This window comes from Pleurodeles waltl, chromosome 1_1, assembly GCF_031143425.1.
Source record: "Pleurodeles waltl isolate 20211129_DDA chromosome 1_1, aPleWal1.hap1.20221129, whole genome shotgun sequence".
NCBI lineage: Eukaryota > Metazoa > Chordata > Amphibia > Caudata > Salamandridae > Pleurodeles > Pleurodeles waltl.
Genome location: NC_090436.1, coordinates 131,992,614 through 132,016,441, shown reverse-complemented (window position 1 = coordinate 132,016,441; position 23,828 = coordinate 131,992,614). Strand labels below are relative to the sequence as shown.

The window sequence follows — 23,828 nt, the reverse complement described above, 5'->3', positions numbered from 1 at the left end:
CTGTGACTAGATAGTGTCTACCAGAGAGAGCGTTAACAAAGGTAAGTAACCATCTCAACAGCTCTTTGCCCAACCATGCAAAATGCAGCGCTAATTAAAAATATTAAAGTCGGGAAGAGGTAAACAAAAATATATAAGGATATATCAGAAAATTGCAATAGATTTGTCCATACGGTAGCCCACCACTCTTTGAGAAGGCATGTTGAAAAGAAGCTGTTTACACTTCCCTCTTCTCTTTTTCTCTCTCTAAAGGTGGATGAATTTATCATTGAAGCTGTGAGTCTGAAGCAGGTGAAGAGAGTGAGAATTGGGCATGATGGCAAAGGTGGCGGCTGTGGTTGGTATCTCAACAAGGTGGTAGTCCGAGAAGATGGACAGCCAGAAACTCAGGCAGTAGAATTCCCATGTGACAGGTAAAATACCTCTTAAATATTGTGTGATCCAATAGGGTACCACAGTGACAGAAATTCTGCTATTTGCCAATCTGCCTTTCACTGAGGTTATCATAACCAACTCACCATATCAGGACAAGTTCCTACTAAAATCAAATATCAGTTCAAAAAGTATGTTTTCATTAGTGAGACGAAAATTAACTCAGATTACCACTGGGAAAAATCTTAGACTTGGCATCATTCTAAGTCAGTCACCATGTAAACTGTGCACCTGGTAAATACTGATGACACAGTTACCATGCACACAACTGTGCAGCACGTTTCACTTTATGCAACTTAGTATGGAATATAACTTGCCAATGTCATGTGTTATTCTCCATTCCCAGGTGGGAAAACCTGACGTGTACGCTATTTGCCTGAACAGATTGTGCCAGGTTTTACTTGGCTAAAATCATGTGGGCAAAAACACCTTGTTTGCAGTTTGCATCCGGGTTATAATCTTTTCTCCGAACTGGGATTAGCACTTAATTTAAAATGAGGGGTTTTGCCCTAATTCAAAATGGCAGGTATAAGCCATCTAAGAGTAGGCATGGGAAAGCAAGAGTGATCCCGGACAAGTGTGAGTGATGGTGTTCATTAGCACATATGTTGTTCATTGGCTAGGGGGGGTGTCAGTTTACAGCTACATTACAGAGTGCACCTGGGGAGCAGTTCGCTCCTTGTTTGTGCACCCAAGCCTAATTTAGGAGTGCAAAAACCCGTCTGCAGTCACAAAAGGAAAGCTCGGGGGCACCTGATTTGAACATTGAAGGCGGAGAGGATACACAGCACCATAGGAAGTTCACCACTGCGACAGACTGCGTACCTTACTACGTTTAGGGGGAGGAACACTTGTTTTAGGGAGTAGGTGTTGTGAACGTAGTTTAGTTTTGTGTCTGTTGTGAGAATATTTCATTGCTATCACCCCAAGCAGAGCTGACACTACCAAAAGGCTAGGCAAGGTAGCCCCACTATGCAGCCATCACTAGGTGGCACTGTTGAAATGAAAGGGCGTAAAAGGGCCTAATTCCTTGTTGATGGTGAGTGCTCTTGCTCCCTTCTTGATCTTGACTGTTTTGTGCTTCATGGCGTGTACTTCGATTTAATGTTCCAGTTACAGAGGGCTATCTTTGTTCCTCATGCGGAAGGACGTACATCAAAGAGGGCTAGCTGGGCTGGGTCACAGCTAATTTCAAGCATCAGGCGTCACCGTAGATATAATTTACGCATGTTTTGTGCGTAGCTCACTATGTGGCACCTATGCCTGCATGTAAAACGTCCAAAAGAAGCACACTAGATTACTCTCGGTGTTGAGCACTTGGTGATAGACGATCACCAGTTTTTACGCGTGTATGTGCTAGGTCAATATAGAGGATTTAAGTTGCTAACTAAAAGTCTGATATGAACACTTTCAAATAAAACACTGCAGAATAATATAAATCATTTTAGTGAAGAATAAAAGCCAAAACATTCCTACAGACATATATGCCTCAGTCGCAACCATATTTGTATACCCTTGTCTGACTTAGGTGAGCAAAAAGCAGCATTTACACTGACAAATTGAGCCATATGTACGTAGCCTTTTTGTGGTCGCAAAGGATCTGATTCGCAGAATAGGGCCGTTTGCAACCGCAAAAGGACTTTTCTATTATTGGTACAAACCACAAATTGCAATTTGGTAACTTTACCAAATTGCAGTTTGGGTTTGTGACCAAATGGGACTTAGAAGATGCATGTTTAGGGTGTCTCTTCCATTGGTATGTATGAATGTCTAACAACCAAATTCCGGTCGCAAAACATGCAAACGGGAAAGGGTCCACAATTAAAGATACGCTTTCATTAAAAAATAAATACAAATAAATAAAAACGCTTTCATTAAAAGGAGTTACAGACAAAGCAGTCCGCTTATCCCAGCAGACCATCATCCTTTTGATGGCTCCTATTCCTAGTGGGTTGCAAGTTGCAACCTACCTCACTAGTATTTAAGAGGTAGGTTGAAGTGAGACTCCACTAGGAATCAATAATTTCGAACCGATCTATTAGGATATAGGTTGGTTTGTACATACACCTAGCCCAAAGTCTTGCTGCTGATTTGCAGATTCTGAAGTGTGGGAGTAAACTGACATCACCTTCTAATTGATTGGTAACAGGCATTGCAGAACGAGAACATCTGCAAAATTCCCTACTTTATAAGCACCTACAAACTTTTCCCACGCTGAAACAGTTGCAGATTTACTCCTTTAGTGGAGTAAATAGCTTTTAATAGAGTGAAATATGGAGGACAACTCCAAAATATTTTCCCACATATAAACAAAAAAAGGAAAACAAAATTCTGTGAAAATACACATAAGCGTGACATTTGGGCAAGAACAAATGTAAGTTGATTTATGTGTCACAGGCACGAGGAATGTTAAGTGTTTTTTCATTCATGCCATAGGTGGTTTGATCGGAACGAAGACGATGGTCACATCATTCGAGAGCTGGTGCCAGCTGGGGATTCACCAATGCTAAAAAGTGAGCTTTTTATATTCAGTTCTATGACTCCCTCATTTTGCCATATTCAAAAATAGCAGATTGACTGCTCAACAAATAGATATGTGGTCTCAGAGATATTTTAAAGTATGTAAAATAGTGCTCCTGTGGCTCTTTTTTTACGTGCCCTTACACACTTTTGTGAACTGGACCTAAAACACATCAATGGTGAATAAAATGCAAATATTCATATATTATTAGTACAAAAATTCCCTCTCTGTACTGATCTCAACAAGTCATTGTGAAAAATAAAGCAGTTTTTGTGTGAACATTGTGTGAAATAAGGTGGAAATCCAATACATTCCAAACGTTTTGTGGAAAGGAAAAGATGGAAGAAACTCCAGCCACAGCCTTCCCAGGAGACCCCCAGTAAACTGTCTTTGAAAGTCTCAACTTTGACAAGAAACATTTTATTAAGTTCACTCCAAATGGAATGACCTACTGATGGTATCTATAGAAAGCATACGAACATTAGAGACAAGATACAGAATATGAAATACAAATAAGTAATTAAATTACACATTACCACATACCCTTCCCCTTTAACAAACAAATGCAAAACAAGAGAGAGAATGAATCTACAATCTCTCAATTCACAATGACAATTCTTTCGAAATTCCAAATACATCCGTCATCCATTTGCCAGCTCTTCTGGACACTTTCTGGACACTTTTGTCACTCTGTATCGCTTAGTCATCTGAGAGGCACCTCAAATTCTCTCTGGCAATTTAATTTTGACTAAAACACCAATCCTGCTGGACATAGGTTTAGCAGCCTTGTGAAAGTCATAATCATCTTTTCTTTGTCTGAAGGTGCAATTCCCTCAATTTAGATTGCTTTATCAGTCTTTCTTGACATATGTTGACTTTACAGTACATCTCCACTGAAGGGGGGTTAACAGTGGTATATGGTTTACATTTTGACCATCACAAAGGGACTCACCCCTCTAGTTGAGTTTGGGGTAAACCTACATTCCTCTACTTATTTTTTAACAACTTGCATCCAGTTACAGCTACGGTACTTAGAAATTTCAATGGTTTCTTTCAGCTTCCTATTAAATCTCTCCACCATTCCATTTGTTTCTGGATGATAGAATTCTTTTTTATGAGTTATGCCCCTTCTAACCAGAAATGTTTCGATTTCCTTTGAGGTCAATTGTAACTTATTGTCTGTTAACATAATTTTGGGATTGCATTCTCTTGCAGAAATCTTAGTCAAGAGTTTGATGTCCAAAGCAGTGCTATTCTCATCAGTAGCACCCACCTCCGGCCACCAAGACAGGATATCCATGACCACTAATGAATATTTGCCGGTATTTCTTACATTAATGGGCCCAACAATGTCCAACCCAATCTCTTCCTAAACTTCAACAGGTATTTCCCAAGAAACCATGGGAGAGGTCCTCCCCTTCATACTCTTATCACTAATTTTGCATTCACTGCACTTCCTCACCAGTTGCTCAATAGTGATGTCCATCCCAGGCCACCTACACACACACCTAAGTCTTTCTTTCATTTTACAAATTCCCCTATATCCCTCATGGACCAACTGTATCAAACGTTCCCTCATACCAAGTGGTGAAACTGATCTACTTCCTCTCATTATAATATTTTTGACCACAGATAGTTCACCAAATAGGCATTCCTGGAATAAAACTCTTTAGAAATTGCACTGACAAGAAGGCAATTTTAAGATCTTCAAACTCCTTTTGACAGTCATCAGTCCATATAAACTGTGCACCTTTCCTCAAAAGATTTGTAATTGCCACAGCACAGCTGGCAAAATTAGGCACAAATCTGGAATACAATTCTGCCATCCCAAGAAATGTTTGCACCTTTTTCTTCTTAAAGGGATGTGGTAACTCCAGTATGGTTGTGATGAGGTCTGCTTTTGGTTTTACCCATTCACCTGAAATGACATGTCCTAGGTATGTGATCTCAGGTTGACAAAACGTACACTTACTAATCTTGAGTGCTATGCCCTTCTGTTAAAAATTCTCGACACATCCTGGACCTTGTCCATATGATCACGTAAATTATCACTGAAAATCAACATATGATCTTGAAATAATTTCATCCCATCAATAACCTTCAACAAATTTGATATAAACCTCTCTTAAAGACAGAAGCCACAGATCAGAGCCCAAAAAGGCATTCTGTTAAAACGGAATACACCGAAAGGTACAATAAAAGCCGTCAGATCTTTGGAATCTTCACTTAGTCGGACCTGGTGATAGGCAGAGATTAAGTCAAGTGTAGTGAAAAACTTGGCATTGCCCATGAGTGTTACCAGAAAGCCCACTAGACACCAGAGTTTTTATTTTTTATTTCTAGAGGTGGGGGCTGCTCAGTATGGGCATGACCATGCCTTCACCCCTCCCCCCTCAAAAAAAGGAAACAGTCTTTCTGCCACTCCTGGGGGGCAGATGGGAGAAATTATCCCCATCTACACTCCGCCTGGGTGGGGGCGGGGAGGGGGGCAAAAAGCCCACTAGACACTAGGGCAGTGGTCTTCAAACTTTTTAATGCCGCGCCCCCCCAGTTGAAAAAAAAAAACATTGCCCCCCCCTCAGAATTTTTCACAATAATTTTAGAAAGATGGCAATGTTTAAATAGGTCTAAACCTATTTAAACATTGCTGTTAAGTACTGTTACCTTTTTAAAACTGCAATAACATGCTTCTGCTTAAAACAAAGGCATGTTATCTGTATAATATTTCGTTTGGCCAGAGTTTGGCGCCCCCCCCGGGATCACTTGAGGCCCCCCAAGGGGGGCCCGCCCCCCAGTTTGAAGACCTCTGCACTAGGGATTCTTTTTTTTTAAAGAATTGTAGGGGTGGGGCTGCCCAGCATGGGTAATGCCATCCCCCCAAAAAGAGAAACAGTTTTCTGCCACCCAGGGTGCAGATGGGGACAATTACCCCATGTGCCTCCCCCATCAGTCTTACCAGAAATCACAAAATTCCTACCACCCAGCAATGCCCTACTTCCATTGATAAAATGCTGCACCACTTGTGTGGTTGGGCCTAGTGTCAGCAACAGGAACAGATCCAACCAAGGTCACTAGGGGACTCCCATTTCCCATGTGCTTCCCCTAGCAGCTCCACACTTCTCTAACCTGTTTCTCTTCCCCCCTCAAATTTGACTTTTCTGTCTCTCACCTGTGTTGATCACCCCCCCTCCATATTGCTTCCGCAACCTGCCCCCTTCGTGTTGCTTCCACCCCTCTGTCTTGTATCTGTCCCTATTTTGTCTCACAACTGTATTGTTTCTTTCCTCAAGTGTACTCTTTGCTGCTGCTACCCACGCACACTTCATTAAAAAAATGCTTTTTCAATTTTTTATTTACTGATCCTAATTGGATTGATAATCAAAAAGAAAAAATGGGCTGTGTAATTTGTAGGAGCGTGCATGCATGTTGCATGGGCCTACAAAATGAGATGAACAGACGTGTCATGATGCCTTTTTTTGTTTACTCTTTAGCCATGATGCACAGCATTGAGGATGCTATATGGCATTGCTAAAGAACATTGGCAAAACATCCCAAAGGCGCAACGTGTTGAGTTTACCAATACTTGCTTGTTCAGAGTTTCTCTGAGCTTAATGCTTGCACCCGAGGATATTTTAGTGTAGCACTTGCTCAGTTTCCCATAGTTAATCCCAACTTTCTTTCCACAGGCATCCGATACCACTTTCAGATCAAGACAGGTGATGTCAGTGGTGCCAGCTCCGATTCTAAAGTCTACGTCAAGCTTTATGGTGAAAAGGGGGACACGAACAAGCAGTTTCTTTTAGTGTCTGATAATGACCTTGGTGATAACTTTGAAAGAGGAAGGGTGGACGAGTTTACTGTGGATACACTGGACATTGGGAAGGTAAGCAATTGTTGTGCTTGCTGGTATGCACTGCCCACGAGTGGGGTACTTAGTGCAATAAGTATAGTGACACTGGGGGCCCATGGTGTAAGGAGTCTATGACATGGTAATTAATGTCATCTTTTTACTGCCTACCCAAGCCATTAAAGCCGATTTCACTTGTTTGGTGTAGGGCTTGTGCCTACTTTGCTACAACTCTGTCCAAGATGCGGTTGCAAGTTTTGTTGGCCACTAAATCGCCTCCACCACATAATGTGGCAGTACATTATTTAAGAGGTTAGAGACCCCCGACCCTTTTTTGTTTCCTTTTACTTGATTTAATTAGTTTTACACTATTTTTAATCAAATAACCCTTACACTTAACTAACATACCTGAAGAAATACATGGTGTGAGCTGCAGTAGATTCAGGCCCTCATTACGAGTCTTGGCGGTTCTAGGACTGCCAGACTAGCGGGCGGTCGGACCGCTGCCAAGGCAGAGACGGGGGGCAAGGGGCCCCATGGGGACCCATGCACCGCCCATGCACTTGGGGTGGGCAGTGCAGGGGCCCCTATGGGCAGCCCGGTCGCGCTTCTTACTGACTGAATTATAGCCACTGAAAAGCAAGATGGGTGCTATTGCACCTGACACACCACAACATTGTCGCCGGCTTGATTACAGGCTGGCATCAATGTTGTGGGTATTTACCTGCTGGGCCAGCAGACTTCTGACCTAACGAGTTTGACTGGCGGCCTCCGCCACCTGCCAAACCCGTAATGAAGACCTCTGTGTAGTGGGGAAGAAATCATGTTGCTTGATAATGTTCCTTGTCTCTTTCTCTTCAAAAACCTATAGACACTCTTTTGTGGATTAAACATTTGCTGGGCCAAATCAGCTATGTTTATTAAACAGAAGCATATTTTAGGATTGAGCTAACCCAAATTCCCAGCTTTTGTTTCGCAGATAGCTGTTGTTTTGTCCTATAAGAGTTAAATAATCTTTTCTGAAATTAGGTCTGAACGTATATATCAGTCGAAGTGTGATGTCTGCAAGGTCAGTCTTCTATTTATAAGTTATTTGCACTTTGTGTCATTTAGTCAATATATCTGTGAACCTTTGTCATTCAGTTAATATAACCGTGGACCTTTGACTTGTACATTTAGGACATGGGAATTTTCCTTCTGTAAAAAACAAGATATTTGTAAAACAAAAATGATCATTTCAGCACTCACACTCAGGTCATTATGCACTGCTTATGGTGCGACAGTATGGCTGTTTTCAAGATCAAAGGTCAAAGAATAAGTGAGGTCATTTCCACTTCCCCGGGCGTTTGTTTACCCAATTAATCATGGTTTCTGTTTGGTTTACTCCAGATGAGGCCACCAAGTCTACAAGCCTAGAAGTTCAGATGTGATGCTCATTTTAAATGTTTCCTTTAAACTAACTTACACATGCAATGCAAGGCTAGCACTGATTAATTTACTGCATTTAGCTTTAAAGGCTCCAAATTGTGAATGGCTGCCTGATACTAACACTCTGGTTACTGAATTGGGATTTCTGAAGTATCAAGTCAAAGTATGAGCATTCTTAATTAAATTTCGAATTGAAGTTACTGTATGTTTTATCATTGCTCTATCTGGACATTTAGTTAGCGCTCTTAAAACAATTGTTTGTGTAAGAAAACATGCTAGAAGTATTGAAGTGACAAAGTAAAATATGTTATTCCTGTTTAAATTTTTTTTTAAATGTCTTTGAAACGAGGTATAAAGTTAACTGATAAACCATCCTTTGCAGATCACAAAGCTCTTGATTGGACATGACAATGTTGGTATTCGAGCTGGCTGGTTCTTGGCGAATGTTGTCGTTCAGGTGCACGCTCACGGAAAGCAGTACATGTTCCCATGTAACCGCTGGCTCTGCAAAGACGAGTGTGATGGGAAGGTGGAGGTTGAGCTGTACCCAAGTGAAATTGTGGACACTGAAAAATGTAAGCATCACTGCAATAAGAAGATAGCAAGCCTGGTAGAAACACACTGCAGGTCTCTTACTGCAGTCCCACCCTCTGAACTACTCTTCTTGATATACCGTGTTACCCCTCACTTCACCGTTATTTATTGAATCTATATGTTGGTAATTTCTGTTTCCTACCTCTGGATAGGGAGTAATAGGGCACTGACCATAGAAATAAGAAAATGTAGGAACTAAGTTGAGAGGCAGAATTGAATGGTGTGAGATCATGCGTGTTAGAAATGGGGTGTGTGGTTGGCTAGGGTTTGAAGGGATACTTCCTTGGGTGGCTCAAGCTGCACTACAGCTCCACTAGTAGCATTTAATTTATAGGCCCTGGGTATAGGGATACCGCTGTACAAGGGACTTACAGGTAAATTTAATGTGCCAATTAGGTGTAACCCAATTATACCAAATTTAGAAGGGAGAACACATGCACATTAGCACTGATCAGCTGTGATAAAGTGCTCAGAGTCTTCGAGCCAACAACAAAAGGTCAGAAAAAATAGGAGGAGGAAGGCAAAACGTTTGGGAATGACCCTGTAAAAAGGGCCAGGTACACTGAAGAGCAAAAATGAAAGGGGGAGAAAAGAGTTTATTTGGGGCTAGTGGGCACTGAATCTGGGAGATAATTTATCAATGTGCCTGGAAACAGTTTGGTGATTGAGCGCTGTAGAAATACTTACTAGTATAAGCTGGTTGATGAGGTTCTCCTTAAAGAGGTGAGTCTTTGAGTCTTCAGCTCCTTAATGGACTACATGAGTCTTTAGTGTATGCATGGAATGTGAAGGATGTTATTCAAGAAGACTTGCCCTCTGCTCTCGATAACCAGCTTTCATGCACAGAGACCTTCCTTAATATAATGCATTTATAAGATTAGTATCTAAAATGCAGTGTATTGTTAAGCTAGATGTTTTCTGGATACCTAGGTACCCATAAGGTGTCAGCACAGCAAGGACAGAAGTTCTTAAATTTAATTCCACAACTTTGTAGCCATATGTTTAATGTCCATGCCCTAATTAAATGTATGGTGCTAGACCGGGCTAAGCCAAGATGAACCATGTCTGAGCAGGTATGTACAATGGACAGCTAGGGCTAAACCATAAACATAAGCATAGGGATGTGTGAAATTGCTGAACGTGGACCTCTCTAATCGCATGAAAAATAATGCTGTCAATTTCATCAAAGTTTTAAAAACAATTTCAGGAAATATAACGAGCAAAAGAGTAGGCTTGTGGGAAAAACAGCAAACGCCTTCTTAATGAGAATTCGTTTCTAAAAATAGTGACTAGAAAACGTACTACAGAAATGTTTAGTGAAATTTCACATGTAGACAGTGTGGAAACAGTAGCAAATTTCACAACTTTGTAAAGTTGCAAAATGTGTTAGAGTCACAAAACTCCACCAGTGTTGTAATTTCACACACTTCTGCTAGATCTAGCTCAATGAAATTTTGCCCATGGCAACAAACGGAGAAAGAGCTGTATTCTCTTTGTAGGTAAGTGGCAAACGCTGTGCGGTACTGGGCAATAAAAATACGAAGACTACTGACCAGGGGATGTTCGTTTTCCCCTTGACAGTTGAGTAGTTGTGCATAAGTTGTCCATAAGAAGTCAGTAGGCCTCGGTCAACCACGCAAATGCACCAGTAAGTGAGTTGTGTGATGAGGAAACGAAAATACAAATGAATGCCAGGGGGATATCCTGTAGAAACAGGGCATGGCATTGATCTTTTATGGAACACCTTATCGATCTCCACGTCTCCAGGTCTGAAGGCTAAATAGCTCACTCTCCTCTCCACAGAGTATAGTCAGTCATCAGCAAGGTAGTTAGTACAGTGCAACCCTGGTCAGCAAGGTGTAAAGAAGACTGGAGGAGAAAGGGTAAATTCATGAACTGGTATGCATGAGTATATGTTGCAAGTTTTCTGCACCTCCGACATGATCCCAACCGAGGTAGAAATGTTACAACCTATGAATTACCCCTACGGTTGGAGTACATGTATGACTTTTTAGGATTCACAAAACAATCTAGTATACCCCAGGAAATGTATGTAAGCCATAGGTTTCACTGAGTACTCCAGTGTGAAATATTATTAAACAAATGGAAGACTTATGTAAATGTAACATGTGCATTTGCAATTATATCTTTTGTTTTTTTTTCATGAAGGAAATAGTTTTCACCATCGAGAACCCTCTTTCTGTCCAATCCCATAAAATGTGCTTTTGACAGGAACAAACCTATGGAGAGCAATTTGCAAAAGTATTGTGAATGCTTACACGTTTGTGGATGTGCACCTACTTTTGCCATCAAACCCACCAAGGAAAAGATAAAACGACACACTTAACCCTAAACCTGTTATGCAGCATATTGTGACATTTCTACATTTTTAACCACACTCTTTGAGTATTATAAATGCCATTATTAAATCTGGTGTTTTAGAACACCACTACAATCAAGAGGCCTGAAGCAAATCAGCACTGCATATTCAATTGTGTAATTGTATTACTGCTTGTGTATTACAGAATCTAGCAGATTTTTTGCTCCAAACTAAAAGTTTGCACGAGTGGAAAACATGACACCAAATTTTTACAGTAGTTTTGGTGTTTTTATGTAATAGAGTCTACATTTTTTTAAATGGGCAATGGACGACATTTCAAGCAAAATCCGTTTTAGATGCATAATTAGCAAACATTATGTACAATGCTTTGCTCTATTTTTATGTATTATGATGGGCCAAGGTATGCCTGTCCTAAACTCAATGATCCATCAATTTCCTCTAGTTTGCCCTGGTGAGGAAATTACACGTACTGTCCTATCCTATGGACAGGAGGAACATGTGTTACTTTCATTCTGCATTGCAAAAGTAGACAAGCATTTGCAATGCAAGAAGTCTTGCATTTGCTTCCGTTAGAGCTGTTAGCGTTGTAAATTCCTAACTGAACTTTTATTGCCACTTAAATTGAAAATGAAAAGTAAAACAGTTGACATTAGGAAGCCGATTCAAAGCGCCATGACCGGCATGAGAGCGAAGTAGAGACACAGAAGGGAAAAAAAAATAGCTTACAGTCAAACGTATTGGCAACTGTGCAATTATCCATGTAACAGAGTCGATGTCCAAGGGGGTAACACAGCCACCCCAAAGAGGGACAAACGTAAAGCAGTTAGCATTGATAACAAAGGACTTTTGAAAAGTCAGCCCACGAACGAGTGAACATGATGGGCGTGGTTAAAAGTCCACAATACTTACAACAGGTCAAAGTGCTTGCATGCTCGACCTAAAAAATGGTGCAACGTGTATTCACCATGAGCAAAGTTTTCTTTGCATGATCCTTGAAGTCCTTCGCATGCTTCAGGTGTAGTAAAACTACACAGGGTACGATGCCATGCCAAGCAGCAACCTCTTTTCACTTAGTCGCCAGTGGCGTAACAAAACTTGAGGGGACCCCCCTGAAAAGTACATGGCAGAGCCCCCCTCCAAGCTCACTCACTCACTAGCTCGCAGGCCAGAGTGCTGTGATGAGGACCCCCACCTCAGAGATTGCCCCCCCCCCGCACTGCGGGGCTGCACGGGCCTATGTTACGCCTGTTAGTCACTTCACTAGTTGCATGGGAAGGAGAATTATTCTTTAGTGTGTCTAGATTGGATTGCAAGAGGGTAATTTTACGAAACTGCCAATCTTTCTATCAAGAGACTCATTTAAACATACAGATATTTAGGGGTGGAGTGATACTGGCTCATGAGCTGGAGTCCCTTTGTAAGTGTATCGTGTGTAGGTTTGGAGATCACAAGTTTCACCCAATCTGAAAATGTATCTGTCTCCCACTGGGACAGTGGGAGTGACATTCAAGCTATTATGCCTTGTCTTTAAGTGTTACAACGGTTTGGTTCCTTTGTATCTTAAGGGGCTAAAATCCTTATATCCCACGGTGTGCCTTGAGCTCATGAAGGCAGCAGTTTATTCTTATTGTTAAGTCCAAGTATAAATAGATAGGAGACGATAGATTCTCGGATATAGGCTTCTTAACTATAGAATGCACATCCCATTCCGCTTAGGTTTCATGCTGACCTAATTCTTTTCAGTAGGAATCCAAAACTTTTACTTTTCTACAACAGGTGGATCAGTTAATTTTGCAGTATGAACCTTATCAAAATTCAAACCAAAATTGTTTGCCTCCACAGGTCTGTTTGCCTCCAAATGTTTAGGATGATCAGGCACCAGAATCCTTTCTTATTTTTACACACTTTATTTTAATACAATCAAATACTGACCTCAAGCACGAAATCAAGGTTCAGCATGTGTGCCTAAGATAGCTGGTAACCAATGCATTTCTAGACCTCTGATGCAGAAGCTTTTGTTTACCACAATTCCACTTGTTTTCCTACTAGTGGTCAATTATGAAGTGGTTGTGACCACGGGGAGTGTCAGAGGAGCCGGCACCAATGCCCACGTTTTCATGCAGCTCTATGGTGACAGGGGAAAAACAGAGGAGATTTTCTTAAAGAGCAGGTCCAATGACTTCGAGAGAGGTGCAGTGGATATATTTAAGGTAAGCCAGAGACATTAAGCGGTGACCCTAAGTGTATGTCACATTACGGGTATTTTCTGTCTGGATTCATTGTGTTATAATGGATCTTATGGTATTATTTTGGTAATAGGTTTTCTAATTTAACTAAGTCACAGTATAATATATTTATATTCTCATTTTCTCCATGCATTTGATAAGGTAATGAAAAGGTAAGGTTTTTGTAAATCTTTAGCTCCAAATCAGACATCCCCAAGGAGTTAGATAAATACTAAGGAAAGTGTTGATACTGTGACACTGATCTATGGTTGGGCTTGCAACCCACAGACTGCCTTACTAATGTCCTTTTTTATGTTGTACTGGGGGTCACTCATAATGTCATATTAGCAGCACCAATATAGAGCCTACAAGAACATGCTCATTTAGTGATCCAGCTTGAGATGTGGATATTCCTTTCAATCACAAAAACATTAACAGCCACACAACTAGACTGTGACAACTTTCATACCAAAGACTATGTCGAAGCAATGTTTAATAGGTTTACCTTGAAGTTATACCTGCTGTAAGATTTGCAATTTAGTTCTCAAATAAGAAATACATAGTTCATTTAATAACATGTTTCCATTTTTCTCTTAGGTGGAAGCTGTCGATGTTGGAAAGATCCTCAAGCTTCGGATTGGGCATGACGGTAGAGGCATCGGCGACGGCTGGTACCTGGAAAGCATCATGGTTAAGCGATTAGAGGTGAAATTGGTGGAGGTGGATAAGAAAAAAAAGAAAAAAAAGAAGAAGTCTAGCGAGGAGGATGAGGAGACAAAAATGGACGAAGTGGTGGAAGTGTATAATTTCTTGTGCCAGCGGTGGTTGGCGAAAGGGGAAGGTGATAATGAAATAGTTGTGGAGCTGCTGCCTGAAGATTCAGCTGGACTAGAAGGTTTGTTGTGATGAACACACCAGTTTATTTTATAACATTAATTTACATGTAGTATATTAATGACACATACAAAAGATGATGTCAGCCTTGCTTAAGAACATCTCTTTCAAGAGACAGGCACTGGAAGTGGGGATGTGGTGCAGCACCCCCCAAAATAATTATGCTGGAGTTCAGAAGCTGAATGAGCGATAAAGATGCCTTTAATTTTCGTATCTTGTCTCATTTACGGTGCTTTAAAGATAGAGGTCAAATGTCAGACTGTGTCATGCCCAATTGCTTCTCATTCTTTTAACAGGGAGATTGGTGTTTACTGTCTCTGACTGCAAAGTCAAATGGTTTTGTAAAGGGAACTATGCAATACTCTTGCTGAGGTACAGGGTGTAGGAAAGAGACGGCTGTAGAATATATTCTTTTCTGATACACAACAACGTCTAATACCTGTAAATGAACTGTACAAATATTTTAGAATACACCAGCAGTCAGGAAAGCAAAAATGAAGCACACTTTTTTGTAATTCTGAAGTGTGATGGAAACAAAGATTTTAATTGAATCAAAATTAAATCAAGACACTTTACTTAGTGATATCCATGATCGTTTGTGTGAAATAACAGTTTATCAGTAAAGCTCAATGTTTTTTCAAATGTAGTGGCTATTTTAATGGAGTGTACTCTGTCTGTAAATGACTATGCACTACCTCACCATGCTTCAGTAATATATGTAAGATAGGGCGCTCCAAAATGCACCATCAGCTACATGCTTCACCCTTACCACTCTCTTGCTGAAAACATTTACTACACGTGTTCTTTGTGTGACACTCAGATTTTTAACAGCCTCTACGACTTAAAATTCTTGAAACCTGAAAATTATTCCAGCACCACTGCAGATAGTTGGACCATTCAGGCTCCTAAAATTACCTTGGTACATATGAAAGATTCAGAGGCCACTTATAGGTAGTTTGCAGTCAAGGTTGCCCTGCCTCTTCTACAAGTGGTAAGAACACTGGGGCTGTTTCTTACTATTCGGATTTAAGGTACTGATGTCTTTGCTGGTTTGGAGTATGATATTTCTGTGTAATTTTAGGACACATTTAAGGTCCTCATGTTGCTCTTAGAGTGCCCTTCAAATGGGCTATGGGTTAGAACCTTTTATTCAAAATTTTGTATTTTCATTGTATTCTGCCTACAGGGTGCCCCATGAACCTGCTTGTCTCAAGTACAAGGGACCAGATGTTCTAACATTAAGAATAGTGATTTCCTAATTGCGATTGCTGCGAATCACAATTAGGAAAGTACCATTCCTAATGTACTTCTAGCGATTAATACTACTGAAGACTCATGAAAGCATGTCCCATTCTAACCAGACTTAAAAGCACATGGTGTTGACACGTAGGTACCACACAAGTAGGATAAAATAAAATATTTTCCAAAGGTTTGAAAAGTAAAATCCCTAAAAATATGAAAACAACCTTTCAAACGTGGAGCAGCACACTCTTAAAAGTTATCCTCATGCAAAAGGAACCAAGACCCTTCTATCTCAGTCTTGCCTTCTCAAACACACTTACAAATGACATTACCATTAGTTTACATACTCTCTTACTACAGCACAGGCAAATTTACACAAGATGGACACTGCTCCATCTAGTAGCGGGGTTCACCACAAATTTAAGAGAATGCTGAAACTATTGGCCAGCCAGAGCCCTAAAGAAAAGGCTGGGGAAGATGCATTATTCTAGGGGAAATATGAATATGGAATGGTGGAAGAGCACATTTTAGAGGGCACTCAAAATATGAGACTTTATTTAAAAAAGCTCACCAGAAGCCAGATTTCCTAATGTATCTAACTGCAAATGTCACAATGTTACTGTTTTGTCCTTTTTTTAATTGTAGACTCCAAAGCTTACTCGTTTTTTAATTTCCATACCTTTTATAAAAGACACACATTGGTACCCGGGTGAAATGAATCTGGTGCACTTTATTATACTTTATATGTGTATTTCCTTTGTAAAGGGGGTATTGGGAGAGCTGAAGATGCTTTGCATTTGTGTTCCTTGTACAGAGTCTGTGCGTCTCTTGTTTTTCAGAAAATGCATATGAGGTTCATATCTCCACTGGGAATGTATGGGGTGCTGGGACAGATGCCAATGTTTATGTCAACATTTATGGTGAGACTGGAGACACAGGAGAACGCCAGCTCAAGAGGTCCAACCACTTGAACAAGTTCGAGAAGGGTCAGGTATGGTATTGTTTTATTTTCTGGACACTACCATCAGAAGGATTTGACTTGTTGGTGCATTTCCCAAGATTTATCCAGAATTATGTGGCTTATTTCCTTATACAAAGTAGTAATGAGTGTCTGCTGGGTAGGCACTGGTGGAAGCTTTTCTGAATGCGTCTTTGCATGTTTACCTAACAGCTTATGCTTTTTAGATTTAGGACAGCTGTCTGTTGAAAGACCTCTGGTAGAATGTACCAAAACATTCAGTGAGCAATGCATGAACTGCAATGATTAGGATAATGAGGATTAACAAAATCAGGATTGTGAAAATTTGAGATTTGAATATCAACAACCCCAGTATATTATCATAACATGAGTATACAATTCCTACCTAAAAGCCTAATCTCTAGCCCCTCAGCGAGAGCATGGCGATGTAAGCCAAATCTATCCATACAGTATCCATGGGAAGCACACCCAACCCCCATTACCTTGGTACAAGGTCTGGTCGCCAATCTTCAGGTCAGGATCCGTAGAGACACAATGGCTGAGTTGGGCTAAAAACCAGCATGCAGCATGGACGGAAATTCTGTCTGGAACCCCCGCTAATGCCCTTTGTCCTACAAGATGTTTTTATAGGGAATATGCTTATGTTCATGTACAGAAGCCTAATGTGGGTATGTGCCTAAGCACTGTCCTCCTTACGTAGTCTTGGGACCGGCAATGCACAATATTATTTTATGTACTTCACATTCTGTTCTTGTGATTCTGAGGAACAGAACATGATGCAAAGTATGTCATCCATAGCACTGATAATGACACTTTTGCAAAATAGTGGCTGGCAATGAAATTAAAACAATACCACTAAAGCCTAAGCTATGCTATCACTGTGCCCAAGTGACTGACTAAAATGGACCCACAACACCCTCCCCTATTGCTGGTACGAAGGGTGCGAAGTCCAAGCCCTAATGTTAAAAATGCTCTAATAAAAGTGTAAAAACTCTAAAACATAGCTAAAAACATACATCAGAGACAAATGTCTAAATCGGCAAGCCAAGTAGACCAACAGACAGGCCGAATGATAAGGCAATTTGGTGTCACATTTTACTTTTTTTCTAAAAGGCCAATTGTCGAATTCTAACAGTAAGCATGGTCTTGCAGGAAATCTCCCAGTTCATCAAGGGAGATTGAGACCAAATAGAATGCCGCTTTGGCAGGGGACAAGTTGACCTAAGTGTTGGCAGAAGGTCCACAAAACAGAACTGTGCGGTAGCCGCTAGTGCAGACTGAACTACATAGGTAGCACTGTTCCTTATGCCAGATGTTATTGAGGCCAGCAATGGTTGAATCTATGTTATGATAACCTGAAATTTACTCCCAACATCACTAATCAACAGGTTCAATTCTTGGATATCCTTATTTATGCAGAGCAAGGTCATCTGCAGGTATCCCTTTACACAAAACTTACAGCCCTCAATACTTTACTCATTTTGAAGGTTTGCATCCGAGATGTCAACATAAAAGTATTCCATTCGGCCAATTCCTTAGGATCAGGAGGCATTGTAGTGACATGATAGAGTATGATAAAAATGGCAGTGATCTCAAGGAGAAACTACTCCAAAGAGGATACCCAGAAGACTCATTAGGGATGCATACAAAAGAGCTAAATACTACAATCGGGACACCATGTTTGAAGGACGACAGAAAATAGAACAGCAAAGATTGGTATGTGTCATGAAGCATTCCAGTATAGACAGTAAAATCAGAGGAATTATCAATGCACAATGGAGCATACTTAGCAGTGGGGGAGAAGATCCAGTCCCTGTTCCATTATTTGCATATAAGAGGAATTGCAATATAAAGAATAAACTTGTTAAAGCAAGAATACCATTGGAAAATACATACATTCAGAAAAGCATAACTGGGTCTAACCCCATCCAGGGAAATCATCGCTCTGAGAATTGCCACGCTTTCCCACAAGCGATGATATCTGACCAGCTTCTGTATAATAACAAAAACATCAGACTCAATGACTAACTGCCAAAGTAGCAATGTTATATACTTAATTATGTGTCCCTGCAACTTAGGCTATGTGGGAGAGACAGGGAGACAGTTCAGGATAAGATTTAGTGAACATAAATCAGCCATCTGAAATTCAAGACTCTAAGCTCCATTGTTCCTCCACTGCATTGAATGCAAACAAAGATTAATGGACCATTTTGGAAAAAATCAATCCTTCTACAAGTACTAACGTGGATACCTATAGAAGAAAGCGGGAAGTCTTTTGGATTTTCTTTTTGGATACAGTAGAAAATGGTTTGAATGACAGAATCCCCTGGGAAAATGCATTCTAGACCAAGGTAGTGGCAACACATGTTTAAGCCGTCCAGTCTACATAGATGGTGAAATTAAATTATTAATTAAGTGTACTGCCTTCCAGTTTTTGCCCGATAAGCATTATTGTTGGGATGTGTTCTGGTCCTAATGTACATCTTAGACTTGAAGCTTCATGTCACCATACAAGGGTTTTTCAGAGGGTGTTTGAATTTGTGCCCAGGCTATCCTCACATCTACCTTCACATACAGCTAATTTTAAACTCAGGGTAAACATGGTATTTTTTCGTGATATCTGATAGAAAAGATATACCCATTTTTCCCTAGTCCTTAATTTTTTTTCCCATTTGAAAGTATATTTGTTCTGCCTATTTGTCTTTTTCCACCTGTGTGAGTTTAAATGAGATACTGGGATGATCGGGCTACTTGGGGGGCTTTTCACTTTACTCAGCCCCTGTGATTTCTATAGGAATTGTACTAAAAAATATTGGGTGTCTGCACTTTTAACTATGGCCGCCCCATTTTTATCCTTTGGGGTGCCTTCTTAGGACTAATGAACAACCCTTTTTCAGGTTTTACTATTGTGTACTAGGGAACAATTTGGCCTCACGACGGTGTGAGGGCCTGTATTTTTGTTTTTACTCATAGGTGAGTTACATGCCAGATGTGTAGCTCGTTAGACACGTTCGTAAAAATGTTAGTCCCTCAAGTAGCTACATGAACAACATTATAAGGTATGGGTTGCTGCATCTTTTATGATGCCCGCCCGGTTGCATCCTCTCTTAATAGTTGTTTAAAAACTCTAAACAACCCCTTTTCAGTCTTTACTACTAGCTTCCGGAAACATACGTGGTTTCCTAGCGTTGTGGGATTTAAATACGTATTAGCAGTCGGAACACATATTTGGCTGCTTGACTTGCATACTCAGGCTGCGGAGGGTCGATACAAGGCAAGGCCTCCTGACCAACAAAGCAACAGATTATTTTAAAGGTAAGTCCATAGTGATGAAGGGACGTTGCAGGATATATACATTTATTATAGATAGTTGGGGCGGTACATGAGAATCCAAGGGGGTAAGGACAAGTTTAGGGATACGCTCCTATGTCCTACAGCATGGTTCTCTCGGAGCGATATTTTCATAGAGCGCATGTTTGCACTGTACCATATAAGGAAATACTGGCCTGGAAAAATATACACCGCATATGGGATATTTTTACTCCTGCAAATAAATCTGGATTTGACTATTTTGACCATCATCATAGTGCTTTACAGCATTGGGAGTACACGATCTTCTTAGTGGACTCTCCCTTGTAAGTATAATAGATTAGGTGATTGAGCCGGGGTTATTAATTGAAGGAACAAGTGATTCTCCTTTAATAAATACAGATTTGTGCTTGACCATTATAAGGTTTCGATTTGGAACAATGGTAGATCATATATTAGTGATGAGATTGCCTCTTTTTGTTTTTTTGGTCTTTATTGAGGTTCTTAACCTTTCCCCTTCTGGGGTCTCGTCATGTGACAAGTGGGGATCTGTCTCTCACAAGAATAGAGAAAACTACATAAATGGAACAATAGGTGAGCTTTATTTCTTTTATCTCCTCTTACTTCCTTCTCCCTTCTTTTTTACTATGGGCTTTACTTTTTGGGCTCATCCTCTTTCTTGGATGATTTTTAATTTGATAAATCCCTTGGATCTGATTATCAATACCTGGGTGAAGTTAGGATTCACGGTTACCAGGATAGTAATTGGAAGTAATTTTTGGGAATCAGATCACATTCAGGTGATGAGATATATTTGTGACCTGAGTAACACTTTTTAGGTAATGCATGATGCACGGGTCGTTATACATGAAAACACAACGGGTGCAATTTTACACAAAGCATTAAAAGAAGAACGGGTGCATACTTATGACATTCATGGAAGATGATGCTGTTACCAAGCCAGAATACCGATTGAGCATTTAGTGACATTAGGATTTTGAAACTATTTTGTTCATAGATGGATCCTCTTGGACCGGACCTTTGTGTATGCATCTTTTTATTGGTGGTGGATAAATACGTGCCCTGATGAAGGTGTGTGACCTAGGGTCACGTTACACTGAAACGTACGTCGGCACGACTGTTGGCTTCAACTACTTTGATGTTCCCTTCGTGGATTCCAAATTTATTGGATACACAGTACAAATATTGGATGAAGACAAATACAAAGACTGAAAAAATATAACATAAGAGACTTTCAATATACATATAAGGTGAATAATGGCACTTGATAAATAGAATAAGAAACTGTGTAGTCTGTAAAATTATCCTGGCTAATATATTTAACTACAATCAATATTGATTTTCCCAACTAGTGGAACCCTGGTGGTGAACAGCTATTAAACCAACTGTTTTTCTTTTTAAGTAGGTGTTATTGAGTGAGTATGTGAGTATGTATGATGTTTAGAATGCTTTTAGGTTGGGTCCACAATAATGTGTAAATAATATACATATGTTAATGAATTATCAAAAAATGTGGATATCAAACAATTATATATATGTTAGGTATTGTTAGAATATGTACAAATGTTCTGCTCAACGCTTACGGTATTTTGTGAAAATTCCAGTTTTGGAACCCTGATTGGAGGTGGGTTTCTTTTTCTCTTTGAAACATAATTGAAGCCAGCAAATCCACAAGCGGTGGCTCATAGGATGCCTTGCCAATCAACTGCAGTCTCAAGGGGCATGTCCGTGAATAAACCCTTATAACAGATCCATGTCCACAGGAGGTGCAGGCTGCATGGCAAGAAATACTATTGGTGCAAATTCGAAGAGGCACCAGTTGCAATGGAAGATTGACTGGACACAGTCAAGACCAGTGCTTCAGCCATCTGTGGCAGGGATTGACCCCAGGGCCTGGCCTATAACCAGGTCCTTAAGCCTACCCCTCATAGCCACCAAACCCTACACCACGCACAGCCTTTGGCTTTGCATGGCGGGGATTGATCGCAGGGCCTACCCCCTTTATTCATCCAACCCTGTGCAGCGCACGGCAGGGTTTGGCAGCAGGGCCCGGACCTACCCCCTTTAACCACCCAAACCCCCATCACTCATGAAGCATTTCTTTGATGGGTGATGGGGTCATTTTAGTAAGCTGTCCATCATCCTGCGAAATGGCGGGAAGATGTTGCATACCATTAAGGTATAAAGGGTGGGGTCAGAAGGGCGGGGCTTCTAGGCCATTTTTCTTACTTGTAGTTTTTAAAAAGGAGAACACAATCTCTGGTCTCTGCAGCAGATGACTAGAAAGAACCCCGTCATCACAGTCACTACATGAGATAATGCTCCAGAAAAAAGCAAGGATGAAAACCCCTCCACCAAGGTTTATAGATATCTTTTCAAGGTGTAAATGTGGAGAAAAAACACTTGCTTTGCTTTCACCATGTGCAAGAAATGATGATTAGTACTTTAAAGAAGTGGTACTTCAACTTGGGCTCCAGGCCCCACAGCCCCCAGCCAGCTCCCCACCTCTGCTGGAAATGCAGCTCCTTGCGTAGGGAGCAATACTATCAACTCTTTCCCTGCCCGCATGTCTGCATGCAGGGAAAGAGATTTAAACTCCGCTTCCAGCAAGAGGGAGCATTTTGACAGCTCCTGCTAGCTGAAGCAGAGTTAGTGTTTGCTTTTGCTTGGCAAGAGTTGTCACAGCTCTAGCCAAACAAAAGCAAACAGCTATCTCCTGAAGGTGAGCACCTCAGGAGATAACAGGAGCTGGCCCTGAGGGGTGGCAGTCCCCAGAGCTATTTTTCATTTGCATGGGTGGTCCTTGGGGATGTATGTGGCCCTCCCCTCCATGTTTTAAAATACGATTTTGGCCCTGTGGAGGGTGGTGGTCTCTGGGGCCAGGCATCTGTGCACACCCCCTCCATAATGCTTGATTTAGACCTGGGAGGTGGTGGTAACCGGAGCTTCTGAAAGCACTAGAAGGGGGCTGTGCGGTCCCCCTCTTTTTTTTTCCCACAAAGCCCAGTGGAGGTGGTGGACCCTGGGACCCTGGGGGTTCCGCACACCCCCCTATATATATTTGTTTTTAAATGTAGCCCTGGGGAGCTGTTGGTCCCCGGGACTTAAGAAAGCCCTTGGACTGCAGCCCCAATCATTTTTTTATTAAATGTGCATGCCCCTGGAACCAGGCCCACCTGGGGGCTACATTAAAAACAAGCGTGGGAGGCCGTGCTTGGTTTTTCTATATATTTTTTTGTTTTATTGCGGCACAATTTGCACATTTTGCCATACATTTTTAAAACATTTGTACTCTGTCCCCTTTTCTTTTTTTGATTTTTTGTTTGGGACACAGCTGAAGCCGAGTCCCAAAATGGCTGCCAACACTTTCTTGTTGAAGTGTTGCAACCAATCAGATCTCTACACAACATTGGGAGTATTTGCGAATTCATTGCAACCCTAGATATACAAATTTGGATTTCCTTTAATTTATCGAAAACTACCAAACAAATTTACACCAAATAACAAAAAGTGTGCTTTCTGGACCAAAAGCTACCTTTATGCCAAATTTGGTGAAATTCTGTCCAGCGGTTCGGGCTGTAGTCATGTTTAAATTCCCTATAGAAATCGACATAGAAAACTCACTTTTTTGCCCCTCCTTTTTCTCTGCCCCCGCTTGATGCATCTCCCCGTAACTTTCCATGCACAACAAGATCCTAAAGGGCTTTTTTGTTTTAAATTTCATGAAGATTCATCAACCGGCTCCAAAGATATAGCCAAGTCAAAAAGCCCTTTTCCTATTCCTAACTATAACTGCCTACTGGCAACCACCAGTAGGTAATATATACATTGGAAAAGCCAATAGGTCGAATGCAATAGCTATTGACTGTGTTAAGGTATTGATTAGCCATTTGGTATTGCAGCTGCAGTGCAGCATTGCTCAAAGTAAAAAGTGCAGTGACATGCCCAGCACTGTCCGCATTATTATAGAATTGTATTTCTTCTGCCGTGCCGCT

The 23,828-nt window shown here is 40.9% G+C and overlaps 1 protein-coding gene across 1 annotated transcript in view; it reads left to right on the top strand.

The window, feature by feature from the left end:
* The window catches only part of LOXHD1 (lipoxygenase homology PLAT domains 1), a 929,469-nt gene that overhangs the window by 521,736 nt on the left and 383,905 nt on the right, over positions 1–23,828 (top strand). The window contains exons 20-26 of the mRNA XM_069218871.1: positions 253–413; positions 2,869–2,945; positions 6,640–6,836; positions 8,611–8,803; positions 13,213–13,373; positions 13,986–14,283; positions 16,364–16,515. Of these exons, the coding sequence (XP_069074972.1) occupies positions 253–413; positions 2,869–2,945; positions 6,640–6,836; positions 8,611–8,803; positions 13,213–13,373; positions 13,986–14,283; positions 16,364–16,515 (1,239 nt within the window). The remainder of the gene's footprint in view (positions 1–252; positions 414–2,868; positions 2,946–6,639; positions 6,837–8,610; positions 8,804–13,212; positions 13,374–13,985; positions 14,284–16,363; positions 16,516–23,828) is intronic.